This window comes from Calonectris borealis, chromosome 33 (assembly GCF_964195595.1).
Source record: "Calonectris borealis chromosome 33, bCalBor7.hap1.2, whole genome shotgun sequence".
In the NCBI taxonomy this organism is placed as follows: Eukaryota; Metazoa; Chordata; class Aves; order Procellariiformes; family Procellariidae; genus Calonectris; species Calonectris borealis.
In genome coordinates, this window is record NC_134344.1 from 417893 (window position 1) to 429185 (window position 11293).

Genomic DNA, 11293 nt, shown 5'->3' on the forward strand with positions numbered 1-11293 from the left:
ACTGCCAAAAAAAAAAAACCCCACCTTTTATTGGCGGGTGGGGGGGTTGGGGAGCGCCGGCCTCCGCCGGGTGCCGGGGGGGTCCCGGGGGGGTCTTCGGCTCCGACCTCGTGCCGGCACCTCCCGGGGTGACCCAGTAGCACCCGGGGATTCCTGGGTGTCCCCAGGGGGGTGAGGAGGGACCCCCGGAGGGGCTATAGAAGCGGTTGGGGAGTTTCGGGGGGTCCCGCGGGAGCGGGGGGGGGCGGCGGGGGGGGTCAGGAGGAAGGGCTGGAGCTGGAGGCGCTGGCGGAGGAGCCCGGTCAGGAGCAGCTCGGCCGAGGCCAAGGGCAGGCGGGCGCTGAGCGCCGGGGCCCAGCGCCCCGCGTCCGCCTCGCAGGAGATCACCAGGCGCCGCGGCTGCGGGGTGGGGGGGGGGTCACGGGGGGGTCCCCACACACCCCGGGGAGTCTGAGGCTTTTGGGGTCCCCGATATTCCTGTTGATCCCAACGGGATCCCACCCAGGAGCCCTGGGATGCTCCCACCCCCCCGCCATGGGACCCTGACCCCCCCCTCTGCAGCCCCCCCCCCCGGGACCCCTCAACCCCCCCAATTCCCCCAAGGACACCACTAACCCCCAATGGGACCCCACAAGACCCCCAGGATGCCCTGATACCCCCCCCCAGGGCACCCTGACCCCCCCTGGGAGACCCCAACCCCAAGGGGACCCCCCAAGACCCTCAGGATGCCCTGATACCCCCCCCCCCAGAGCACCCTGACCCCCCCTGGGAGACCCCAACCCCAAGGGGACCCCCCAAGACCCCCAGGATGCCCTGATACCCACCCCAGGGCACCCTGACCCCCCCTGGGAGACCCCAACCCCAAGGGGACCCCCCAAGACCCCCAGGATGCCCTGATACCCCCCCCCCCAGGGCACCCTGAGCCCCCCTGGGAGACCCCAACCCCAAGGGGACCCCCCAAAACCCCCAGGATGCCCTGACACCTCCCCAGGGCACCCTGACCCCCCCAGGACCCCCCCCAAAGACCCCAACCCCCATGGGACCCCCCAAGACTCCCAGAAACCCCCCCCCAGGGCACCCTGATCCCTCCCCCGACCCCTCTGGGACCCCCCCATGTCCCCCCCTCGATGGCTTTGGGACCCCCCCCCCCGCAATGTCCCCCGATGTCCCCTTGGGTCCCCTCCCCGGTGGCTCTGGGTCCCCAGTGTCCCCTGATGTCCCCTTGGGTCCCCTCCCCGGTGGCTCTGGAACCCCAATGTCCCCTTGGGTCCTCTCCCCGGTGGCTCTGGGTCCCCAGTGTCCCCTGATGTCCCCTTGGGTCCCCTCCCCGGTGGCTCTGGGTCCCCAGTGTCCCCCCACGTCCCCTTGGGTCCCCTCCCCGGTGGCTCTGGAACCCCAATGTCCCCTTGGGTCCCCTCCCCAGTGGCTCTGGAACCCCAGTGTCCCCCGATGTCCCCTTGGGTCCCCTCCCTGGTGGCTCTGGGACCCCAGTGTCCCCCCATGTCCCCTTGGGTCCCCTCCCCGGTGGCTCTGGGACCCCAGTGTCCCCTGATGTCCCCTTGGGTCCCCTCCCCGGTGGCTCTGGAACCCCAGTGTCCCCCGATGTCCCCTTGGTCCCCTCCCCGGTGGCTCTGGGACCCCAGTGTCCCCTTGGGTCCCCTCCCCGGTGGCTCTGGGTCCCCAGTGTCCCCCCACGTCCCCTTGGGTCCCCTCCCCAGTGGCTCTGGAACCCCAGTGTCCCCCAATGTCCCCTTGGGTCCCCTCCCCGGTGGCTCTGGGACCCCAATGTCCCCCAATGTCCCCTTGGGTCCCCTCCCCGGTGGCTCTGGGTCCCCAGTGTCCCCCGATGTCCCCTTGGGTCCCCTCCCCGGTGGCTCTGGGCCCCCCATGTCCCCCCCCCCGTCCCCGCTGTCCCCTCACCCCGTAGGTGTGGGGCATGGTGGGCAGGAAGGTGCCACCGCTGCAGGTGACGATGTCCCTCATGTGCTCGGGCTCGGGGCGGACGTTGGGGGTGACGTGGACCTCGTAACCCTGGGGACACGGAGGGGACATGGGGGGACACGGCCGTTGTCCAGCCCTGAGCCCCCGGGATGGGTCCGGACCACGTGGGGGGCGGGGGGGACAAGGACACCTTGGGGACAGTGTGAAGACACCAGGTGACACCAAGAGGAACCCCTTGGGGATGTCCCCAAGTCCACCATGCTGGACCCAGGCCACATAAGGGTGACAACTTGGGGGACCAAGGTCGCTTTAGGGGACAGGGATACTTCAGGACCACCTTGGGGACACCAGGTGGGGAGGGGGACACCCCTCAAACCAAGGCCACATGAGGGGGGACTCAACGGGGGACAAGGACATTTGGGGACATGGGGCCACCATGGGGCCACCAGGTGACGTTAGGTGACACCGCAGCCGCCCGGTGTTGAGTCCCCAGTGGGATGGGGGGGGGGGGGGGGGACGACAGGGCCACCCGTGGGGAGGACAGGGGACCTCAGGGACGGTTGGGGACAGTTGGGGACGGTCACCTGGAGCAGGGGGTGGCGGCGGGCGCGGCGCAGGGCCTGGGCCAGGCTGAAGCCGAAGTGACGTTCCTGCTGGCCGTCACGCACCAGGAAGGGACCCGGCACCAGGATGCGGCCACCGCGGGCGCTCTGGGGACATCGGGGGACACGTGGGGACACCCTCGACCCCAGTGAACCCCCCCCCCCAGGTCTCCCAAAACTCCCATGTCCTCAAGGAACCCACTCCTTGTCCCTAACGTCCCCTCTTGTCCCCAACGACCCCTCCTTTGTCTCCAAGGACCACCAGGTCCCCAAACACCCCTCTCCTTTGTCCCCAAACTCCCCCCTGTCCCCAAGGACCCCTCCTTTGTCCCCAAGGTTGTCCATGTCCCCAAAGATCCCATCCCATGTCCCCAAGGAACCCCTGTCCCCGAGGACACTGTCCCTTGTCCCCAATGCCCCTCACGTCCCCCTGGACTCCTCTTGTCCCCAGAGATCCCATCCCATGTCCCCAAGGACCCCTCTCCCTTGTCCCCAAGGACATCTCTGTCCCCAAGGACACCCTCCCATGTCCCCAAGGACCACCATGTCCCCAAGCACGCCCTCCCATGTCCCCAAGGACCCCCTGTCCCCAAGCACGCCCTCCCATGTCCCCAAGGACCCCCTGTCCCCAAGGACACCCTCCCATGTCCCCAAGGACCTCTCTGTCCCCAAGCACGCCCTCCCATGTCCCCAAGGACCTCCTGTCCCCAAGGACACCCTCCCATGTCCCCAAGGACCCCCTGTCCCCAAGGACACCCTCCCATGTCCCCAAGCACCACCATGTCCCCAAGGACACCCTCCCATGTCCCCAAGGACCCCCTGTCCCCAAGCACACCCTCCCATGTCCCCAAGGACCCCCTGTCCCCAAGCACGCCCTCCCATGTCCCCAAGGACCCCCTGTCCCCAAGCACGCCCTCCCATGTCCCCAAGGACCCCCTGTCCCCAAGGACACCCTCCCATGTCCCCAAGGACCACCATGTCCCCAAGCACGCCCTCCCATGTCCCCAAGGACCCCCTGTCCCCAAGGACACCCTCCCATGTCCCCAAGGACCTCTCTGTCCCCAAGCACGCCCTCCCATGTCCCCAAGGACCCCCTGTCCCCAAGGACACCTCCCCCCGTCCCTAAAAACCACCCTGTCCCCAAGGATGAACCTTGTCCCCAAAGACCCCATCCCTGTCCCCAAAACCTTTGTCCCATGTCCCCAAGGGCTCTCATGTCCCCAAGGACCCTCTCCTCGTCCCCAAGGACCCTCTCCTCGTCCCCAAGAATCCCCGTGTCCCCAAGAAACCTCTCCTTGTCCCCAGAAACCCCACGCCCTGTCCCCAAGGACCCCCATGACCCCCTTTCTGTCCCCAAGGACCCTCTCCTCGTCCCCAAGGCCCCCATCCCCTGTCCCCCACCCCTGTGGGACCTCGTGCAGCCACTCCGGGGTGACAATGGGGACGCCGCGGGCCACCGCGCAGAGGAACTTGACGGTGCGTCGGACGCGGTCGGTCACCAGGTGGGTGCAGTCGAAGACGGAGGTGGCCATGGACCCCCCCAGTGTCTTCAGGGCCACCTCCATGCCTGGGGAGGCCACCACCCCTGTGAACAGCACCTGGGGACATGGGGACACCACAGGGACGTGTTGGGGACAACATTGGGGTGGCCACCACATCGATGAACACAGCATGGGGATGAGGGGACACCATGGGGACGTGTTGGAGACAACCCTGAGGTGACCACCACATTGATGGACAGAACATGGGGATGTGGGGACACCATGGTGACGTGTTGGGGACAACCCTGAGGTGGCCACCACATTGATGGACAGAACATGGGGACGTGGGGACACCATGGGGACGTGTTGGGGACAACCCTGAGGTGGCCACCACATTGATGGACAGAACATGGGGACGTGGGGACACCATGGGGACACCTCTGAGGTGGCCACCACACTGATGGACAGAACATGGGGACGTGGGGACACCACAGGGACGTGTTGGGGACAACCCTGAGGTGGCCACCACATTGATGAACAGAACATGGGGACGTGGGGACACCATGGGGACGTGTTGGGGACAACCCTGAGGTGGCCACCACATTGATGGACAGAACATGGGGACGTGGGGACACCATGGGGACGTGTTGGGGACAACCCTGGGGTGGCCACCACATTGATGAACAGAACATGGGGACGTGGGGACACCATGGGGACGTGTTGGGGACAACCCTGAGGTGGCCACCACATTGATGGACAGAACATGGGGACGTGGGGACACCACGGGGACGCGTTGGGGACAACCCTGGGGCTGCCACCAACCCCATGAACCTGGGGACACCATGGGGACAGAGGGACATGTTGGGGACACCATGGGGACACCCCAGGGGGACCTGGGGACGCTCATGGGTGACTTTGGCCGGGGGGCGGGGCAATGGGGGAGAGACACGGGGACGCTGGGCGGGGCAGGGGGACACCCCGAGGGGACACAGGGACATTGGGGGACACCTGGGGACACCCCCGGGGTGCTGCCCCTCCCCCTTCCCACAGTACCTTGGGGGGGGTGGAGCCGGGGCTCCCCCGGGGGCGGAGCTGGGGCCTCATGACCTCTGGTGGCTCCTCCTCCTCCTGGGGGGGCGGAGCCACAGCATGAGAGCCTGCCCCTCCCCACCAAGTCACGCCCATCCCTGTTAGGCCACGCCCTGCTTGTCCAATCAGCAGCCAGAGGCCCCACCCCCCCACATGCCCCACCCCACTTGACCCCACCCACCATACAGCCCCACCCAGACCCTGGCCTATGTTTTGGCCCCGCCCACCACCTTTAGGCTCCACCCCCAGAGAACACACCCTACCCCCAGCCATTCCTCCTGGCCCCACCCATGGCCCCACCCCCCCCAAGCCACACCCACCTCAGTTTGCCTCTTAGAAGGGGCGGGACCTGCCCGGCAGGGGCGGCATTTGGGTGGAGGGCGGGGCTCCACCTGACCCCGCCCCTTCCTGGCTTGGGACTCCAATGGAGGGGGGCGGGCCTGGAGGCGGGGGCTGCGCCGCACAGGGGCGGGGACAGGAGGCGCTCCGCCCCTAACCCTGCTGGCTCCGCCCCTGCCAGAGGCTCCGCCCTCACCAGAGGCTCCGCCCCCTCGGCTCCTGGCCAGGCGCTGGCTGCGGCGGGGCCCCTCCCCTACCTGGGGGATTTGGGGGGGGGGGTGTCAGTGCCCGGGCACCCATGTCCCCTCGAGGGGGGGGTGGGGACCACCCCGGCACCCGTGTCCCCTCCAGGGGGGGGTGGGGACCACCCCGGCACCCGTGTCCCCTCGCGCTCACCTCCCCGCCGCTGGCCGCTGTCCCCTCCCGGGCCGGTGTCACCGTCACCGGCTCCGTCGGGAGGACCCAGGAATCCGGGGGGTCTCGGGGGGGGGGCTGCTCTTCCTCCTCCTCCTCCTCCTCCTCGGGGGGGAAGAAGGGCTGGGTGGGCTCCTCGGGGTCCCAGCCCAGGGTGGCGTCTGCGGGAGAGCTGTGCTGGGGGACCCCGATGTCCAGGGGGGGGGCACCCAGGAATCTGGGGGGGGGGGCGGGGAAGGGGGACCCCGGTGTCCGCGGTGGGGACCCAGGCGTTTGGGGGGGACCCAGGAATGCAGGGGGGCACCCAGGCATCTGGGGGGGGGACCCAGGCAGCTGGGGGGGGGACCTAGGAATGCAGGGGGGGCACCCAGGTGGGGACATCCAGGAATCCGGGGGGGACCCAGGCGTCTGGGGGGGGACCCAGGTGTCTGGGGGGGGGGGGACCCAGGTGGGGACACCCAGGAATGTGGGGGGGGGGTAGGCACCCAGGCATTTGGGGGGGGACCCAGGTATCCAGAGGGGGGGCACCCAGGCATCGGGGGGGGACCCAGGTGTCCAGAGGGGGGGCACCCAGGCATCAGCGGGGGATCCAGGCAACTGGGGGGGGACACCCAGGAACTCAGGGGGGAACACCCATGTGTTTGAGGGGGGGGAGACCCCCAGGAATCTGGGGGGGGGACCCAGGCAGCGGCGGGTGAGGGACACCCAGGAATCCAGGGGGGACCCAGGTGTCTCAGGGGGGGACCCAGGAATTGGGGGTGGGGGGGTCCCAGGTGTCCAGGGAGGGCCCCCATGCACCCACGGGAGGGACCCAAGCGTTCGGGGAGTGTGGGGACACCCAGGAATCTGGGGGGGGGGGGGACACCCTGGCATCTGGGCCACCTACCTTTGGCCACCGGTGGCAAGAAGCTCTGGGTGGGCTCCAAGAAGAGGTCGGGGTCTTCTGGGGGGGGGGGGGAGGAAGACCCTTGAGAAGGGACCCGGGTGGCCGGGGAGGGGGACCTGGGTGTCTGGGAGGGGACCCGGGTGGCCAGGGAGGGGGACCCCGGTGTCCGGGGCCACCCCACTTACCCTCGGCGTCGGTGTCACTCTCTGCCACCGCCGCACCCGTGTCCCTTCCGGAGGTGGCCCCGGCATCACCCGTGACACCCAAATTTGGGGCCAGACGTAGGGATTTGGAAGCTGAAACATCTGGCGGCACAGCTGGATCCTTGCCCCTCACCGGGGTCTCCCCGTTGCGTTGCTGGGCCCCCACATCTGGACGCGGGGCCTCCACATCTGGATTTGGGGCCGAATCGTGAGGTTTTGGGACCGTTCCTTCCACGTTTGTGGCGCCGTGGGATTTTGGGGACAAACGTGGCCCTTTTGGGGACGATTTCTGTCGTTTGGGGTCTGTCTTCTCCACATCGGTATCGGTGCCCGTGGTGGGGCCTCCAACATCTGGATGGAGCCGATTTTGGATCCGGATTCGGGTCCGGAGGCTCCGAACATCTGGAGTGGGGGCCACCTCTTCCATGTCGGTGTCACTGCCATCCCCGGGTCTCGCGGGAGAGGAAACATCTGGATTTGGGGGCGTCGCCGCCACATCTGGGTCACCAGACACCCCTTGACACACTCGCACCGCCCCAACATCTGGAATGACACCGTTGTCCTCCACATCTGTATCGCTGTCCACATTCAGGGCCGGGCACTGGGCTTTGGGAGCTCCAACATCTGGAAATGGGGACGTCACCTTCACATCTGGAGCATCGTGGGTCCGTGTCGGCCCCTCGGGGTCAACATCTGGAGCAGCGGCCATCTTCGCAACTGTATCCGTGACCTCAGGGGTCGTCCCATGTGGTTTTGGAGCTCCAGCGTCGGGAAGGGCGTTGAGGTCCTCCACATCTGTATCGCTGTCACCATTGGAGGCCACCGAGCCACGGCTGAGGCCACCAACATCTGGATTCGGGGTCTCCAGCACCACAGTTGGGTCTTTGCGGGTGTTTTGGGGTGTTTTGTGGCTTTTTGGGCGAAGAACGCGTCGACTCAGGTCGTCGTCTTCCACATCTGTATCGCTGTCCACCTCTAGGTTCCAATGTTCACGCGGGGGGTCGTCAACATCTGGATTTGGGTTCTTCACCTCCACATCTGGGTCTTTGCGGGTAATTCTATGGATTTTTGGACACCCAACAGCTGGATTCACCTCATTCTCCTCCACATCTGTATCGCTGTCCACCACAAGTGTCCAACGTTTGTTTTGGGGTCCTTCAACACCTGGATTCGGACTCTCCGTCTCCACGCGTGGGTTTCTCGGTACATTTTGGGTCGCTCGATGGGTTTTTGAAGTCCCAACATCTGGATCGGAAGCATCCTCTTCCACATCCGTATCACTCTCCACCAGCAGAGTCCGTTGTACTTCAACATCTCCGTTTGGGGTCTCTGTCTTCACATCTGGGTCTCTGGGGGCTGTTCTGTGGCTTTCTGGGCACCCAACATCTGGATTGGCAGTGTCCTCCTCCACATCTGTATCACTGTCCACCACGAGCATCTGACGAGCCTTTTGTGAACCTTCAACAGCTGCACTTTGCGTCTCCATCTCAGTAAGTTGGTTTTTTGGTACATTTTGGGTTGTTTGATGGGGTTTAGGGTATCCAACATCTGGATTGGCTCCGTTCTCCTCCACATCTGTATCGCTGTCCACCGTGAGCAGCTGATGTCCCTTTTGTGAACCTTCAACATCTGCATTGTGGGTCTCCTTCTCAATATTTTGGGGTTTCGGTACATTTTGGGTCGTTCGATGGGTTTGGGAGCATCCAACATCTGGATTGGCTCCGTTCTCCTCCACATCTGTATCGCTGTCCACCGTGAGCATCTGATGTCCGTTTTGGGGCCCTTCAACAGCTGACTTTGAGTTCTCCATCTCCACATCTGTATCGCTGTCCACAAGTGTCCAGCATCCATTTTTGGGACCTCCAACATCTGGATTCGGGGTCTTCATCTCCACGCCCGGGGTTTTTGGCACGTTTGGGGCAGTTCTACGTATTTTTGGGCGTCCAACATCTGGAAGGACCTCAACCTCCTCCACATCTGTGTCACTGTCCACCACAAGCATCCGACATCCATTTTTAGCACCTCCAACATCTGGATTTGGGTCTCTTTCTTCCACATCTGGGTTGCTGCTCACCTCCAGGGCAGCCCGGTGGCAGTTTGGGTGAAAAAGAGCAGTTTCTGGGGGCCCCCTGACATCTGTATCCCTCTCAACGTCGAGAGGCGGGTTGCTGCCTGCCAGATGTTCCACATCTGGATTCGCAACCTTTTGGGGGTTCAGAGAGCGATTTTGGGGCTGAACATTTGGAATAGCCATTTTTCTTCCCACATCTGGATCTGGGGCGGTTTTGGGGCCGAAACGGGGCTTTTTGGATCCCTTGACGTCTGGATCTGGGCAGGGTGCGGCCACATCCGGGTGATGGCCTGGCACGGGGGTGTGGCGACGTTTTCGGAGGCCCCGAACATCTGGGCAAACATCTGGCTCCTCCGGGTCGCTGCGGGGGGGGGGGATGTTGGGATTTGGGGTTCTGATGGACCCAGACATCCGGGCTCACCCCCAAGGGACCCAGACATCCTGAACCCCCCCAAGGGACCCACGTATGGGGGTCCCACCTACCTCTCCGGCACGACTCGGGGTGAGGCAGTTTCTCCGAGGGCAGGGCCTGGGGGAGCGGGGCACAGATTATTATTGTAGGGCCTACAGTAACCCCAGAGGGTCCTATCAGATCCAGGCTCACCCCTTTCCACTCCCCGCCTCCCCATCTTGGCGGTTCCCACAATAACTCAACACCGGTGTTTATATAGGTCCTACATTAACCGCCACCTTGTCGTGTTTTTGTAGGCCCTACGATAACAGCGCGTTCCCCCCCGCCGCCACACTCACGCCGGGGCAGCTCGTCGTCCTCCGAGTCGCTGGCGAGGGGGGACCCCGGCTCCGGTCCCTGCCCTGCGGAGGACCCAGGCATTGGGTGGGGGTGGGGCTACAGGACACCCCCCTCCACCCCACCTCCCTCCAAAGGACCCAGGTGTCCGGGAGGGGACCCCAATATCTTGGGGGGGAGGGGGGGGAAACACACCTACCTGCACCCCCCACAGTGCCGAGGACTCGGTGGCGCCTTCGTTGCATGGTCTGGGGGGGGGGCGGGGGGAACAACTGCCCCACGGAAATAATTGCCCCCTCCAACTGCCCCCCACCCCCCAGTGCCCTGCCCCCCAGCCCCTAAGTGCCCCCCAAAGTGCCCCCCTTCAGCTCCAACTGCCCCCCTCAAGTGCCACTCGCTCACCACCCACGCCCCAAGTGCCTCCCCGGGTGCAAAGGACCCCCCCAACTACCTCCCCCATCCTCCAAATGCTGCACCCCCCCCCCCAAAAAAAAACCTGCCCCACGGCTCCTACTCCCCCCCTGGTTTCTAACTGCCCCCCCCAAATTGCCCTCCCCAGCCCTTCATCCTGCCCCAGGGACCCCCAAATAGCTCCAGAGAGCTCCGAACTGCCCTGGGGATCCCCCAAATTGCCCCACAAGGCCTCAAATTGCCCCCAAATGCCCTAGAGACCCCCCAAACTGCCCCAGGGACCCCCCAAATGCCTCACAGGGCCCCCAAAATGACCCAGGAACCCCCTAAATGGCCCCTTGACCCCCCTCAAGTACCCCAGGGCCCCCCAAACTAAGCCAGGGACCACCCCCAAGTGCCCCAGGGCCCCCCCAACTGCCCCACAGGGCCCCAAAATGCCCCAGAAACCCCCAAAACTGCCCCACACTCCCCCCCAAGTGCCCCGAGGACCCCTCAAATTGCCCCGGGGACCCCCAAACTGCCCCACAAGGCCCCAAAAAGCCTCAGGAACGCCCCAAACTGCCCCACACCCCTCCCAGCTGCCCCTTGCACACCCCAAGTGCCCCAGGGACCCCCCAAACTGCCCCACAGCGCCCCAAAATGCCCCGGGAACCCCCAAACTGCCCCACACCCCTCCCAGCTGCCCCTCGCACACCCCAAGTGCCCCAGGGACCCCTCAAACTGCCCCACAGGGCCCCAAAACGCCCCGGGAATCCCTAAAACTGCCCTTTGACCCTCCCCAAGTGCCCCAAGGACCCCCCAAACTGCCCCGGGGACCCCCAAACTGCCCCACAAGGCCCCAAACTGCCCCAGGACCCCTCAAACTGCCCCACACCCCTCCCAGCTGCCCCTCGGCCCCCCCAAGTGCCCCGGGACCCCCAAATCTCAGCCAGGCCCCCCCCCCAAGTGCCCCAGGGACCCCCCAAACTGCCCCGCAGGGCCCCAAACCGCCCCAGGGACCCCCCAAACTGCCCCGCAGGGCCCCCAAACCGCCTCACGGGACCCCCGCGCTCACCCCTCCCGCGCCACCGCCCCCCGTGCCCCGCCCACCCGGCTCTATTGGCTGTCA

The 11293-nt window shown here is 65.8% G+C and overlaps 1 protein-coding gene across 7 annotated transcripts; it reads right to left on the bottom strand.

Annotated features, from left to right (window-relative positions):
- Positions 1 to 9: 9 nt before the first annotated feature.
- MDC1 (mediator of DNA damage checkpoint 1) lies at positions 10 to 10455 on the bottom strand. 7 transcript variants are annotated; one of them, XM_075134739.1, is made up of 12 exons: positions 9974 to 10455; positions 9777 to 9839; positions 9510 to 9555; positions 6938 to 9387; positions 6753 to 6806; positions 5849 to 6027; positions 5434 to 5709; positions 5078 to 5152; positions 3956 to 4141; positions 2526 to 2651; positions 1921 to 2031; positions 10 to 399 (listed from the first exon to the last, which is right to left on the bottom strand). In XM_075134739.1, exons 1-12 carry the CDS (start codon positions 10017 to 10019, stop codon positions 28 to 30), a joined length of 3984 nt encoding a protein of 1327 aa, XP_074990840.1. In that variant the 5' UTR covers positions 10020 to 10455; the 3' UTR covers positions 10 to 27. The 7 variants fall into 7 exon arrangements, with proteins under 7 accessions (XP_074990840.1, XP_074990839.1, XP_074990841.1 ...); XM_075134738.1 differs by having other exon boundaries at positions 6753 to 6809; positions 9974 to 10454; XM_075134740.1 differs by lacking the exon at positions 6753 to 6806.
- Between the last annotated feature and the right edge of the window lie 838 nt (positions 10456 to 11293).

What these genes read in the sequence shown, in the direction of transcription:
- MDC1 (XM_075134738.1), bottom strand. Translation starts at nt 10,019, where the DNA reads ATGCAACGAAGGCGCCACCGAGTCCTCGGCACTGTGGGGGGTGCAG. An exon ending in CGGCACTGTGGGGGGTGCAG is followed by an intron (nt 9,840 to 9,973) that starts GTAGGTGTGTTT and finishes GGTCCTCCGCAG; the next exon opens with GGCAGGGACCGGAGCCGGGG. An exon ending in CCATGCCCCACACCTACGGG is followed by an intron (nt 400 to 1,920) that starts GTGAGGGGACAG and finishes CCCACCCCGCAG; the next exon opens with CCGCGGCGCCTGGTGATCTC.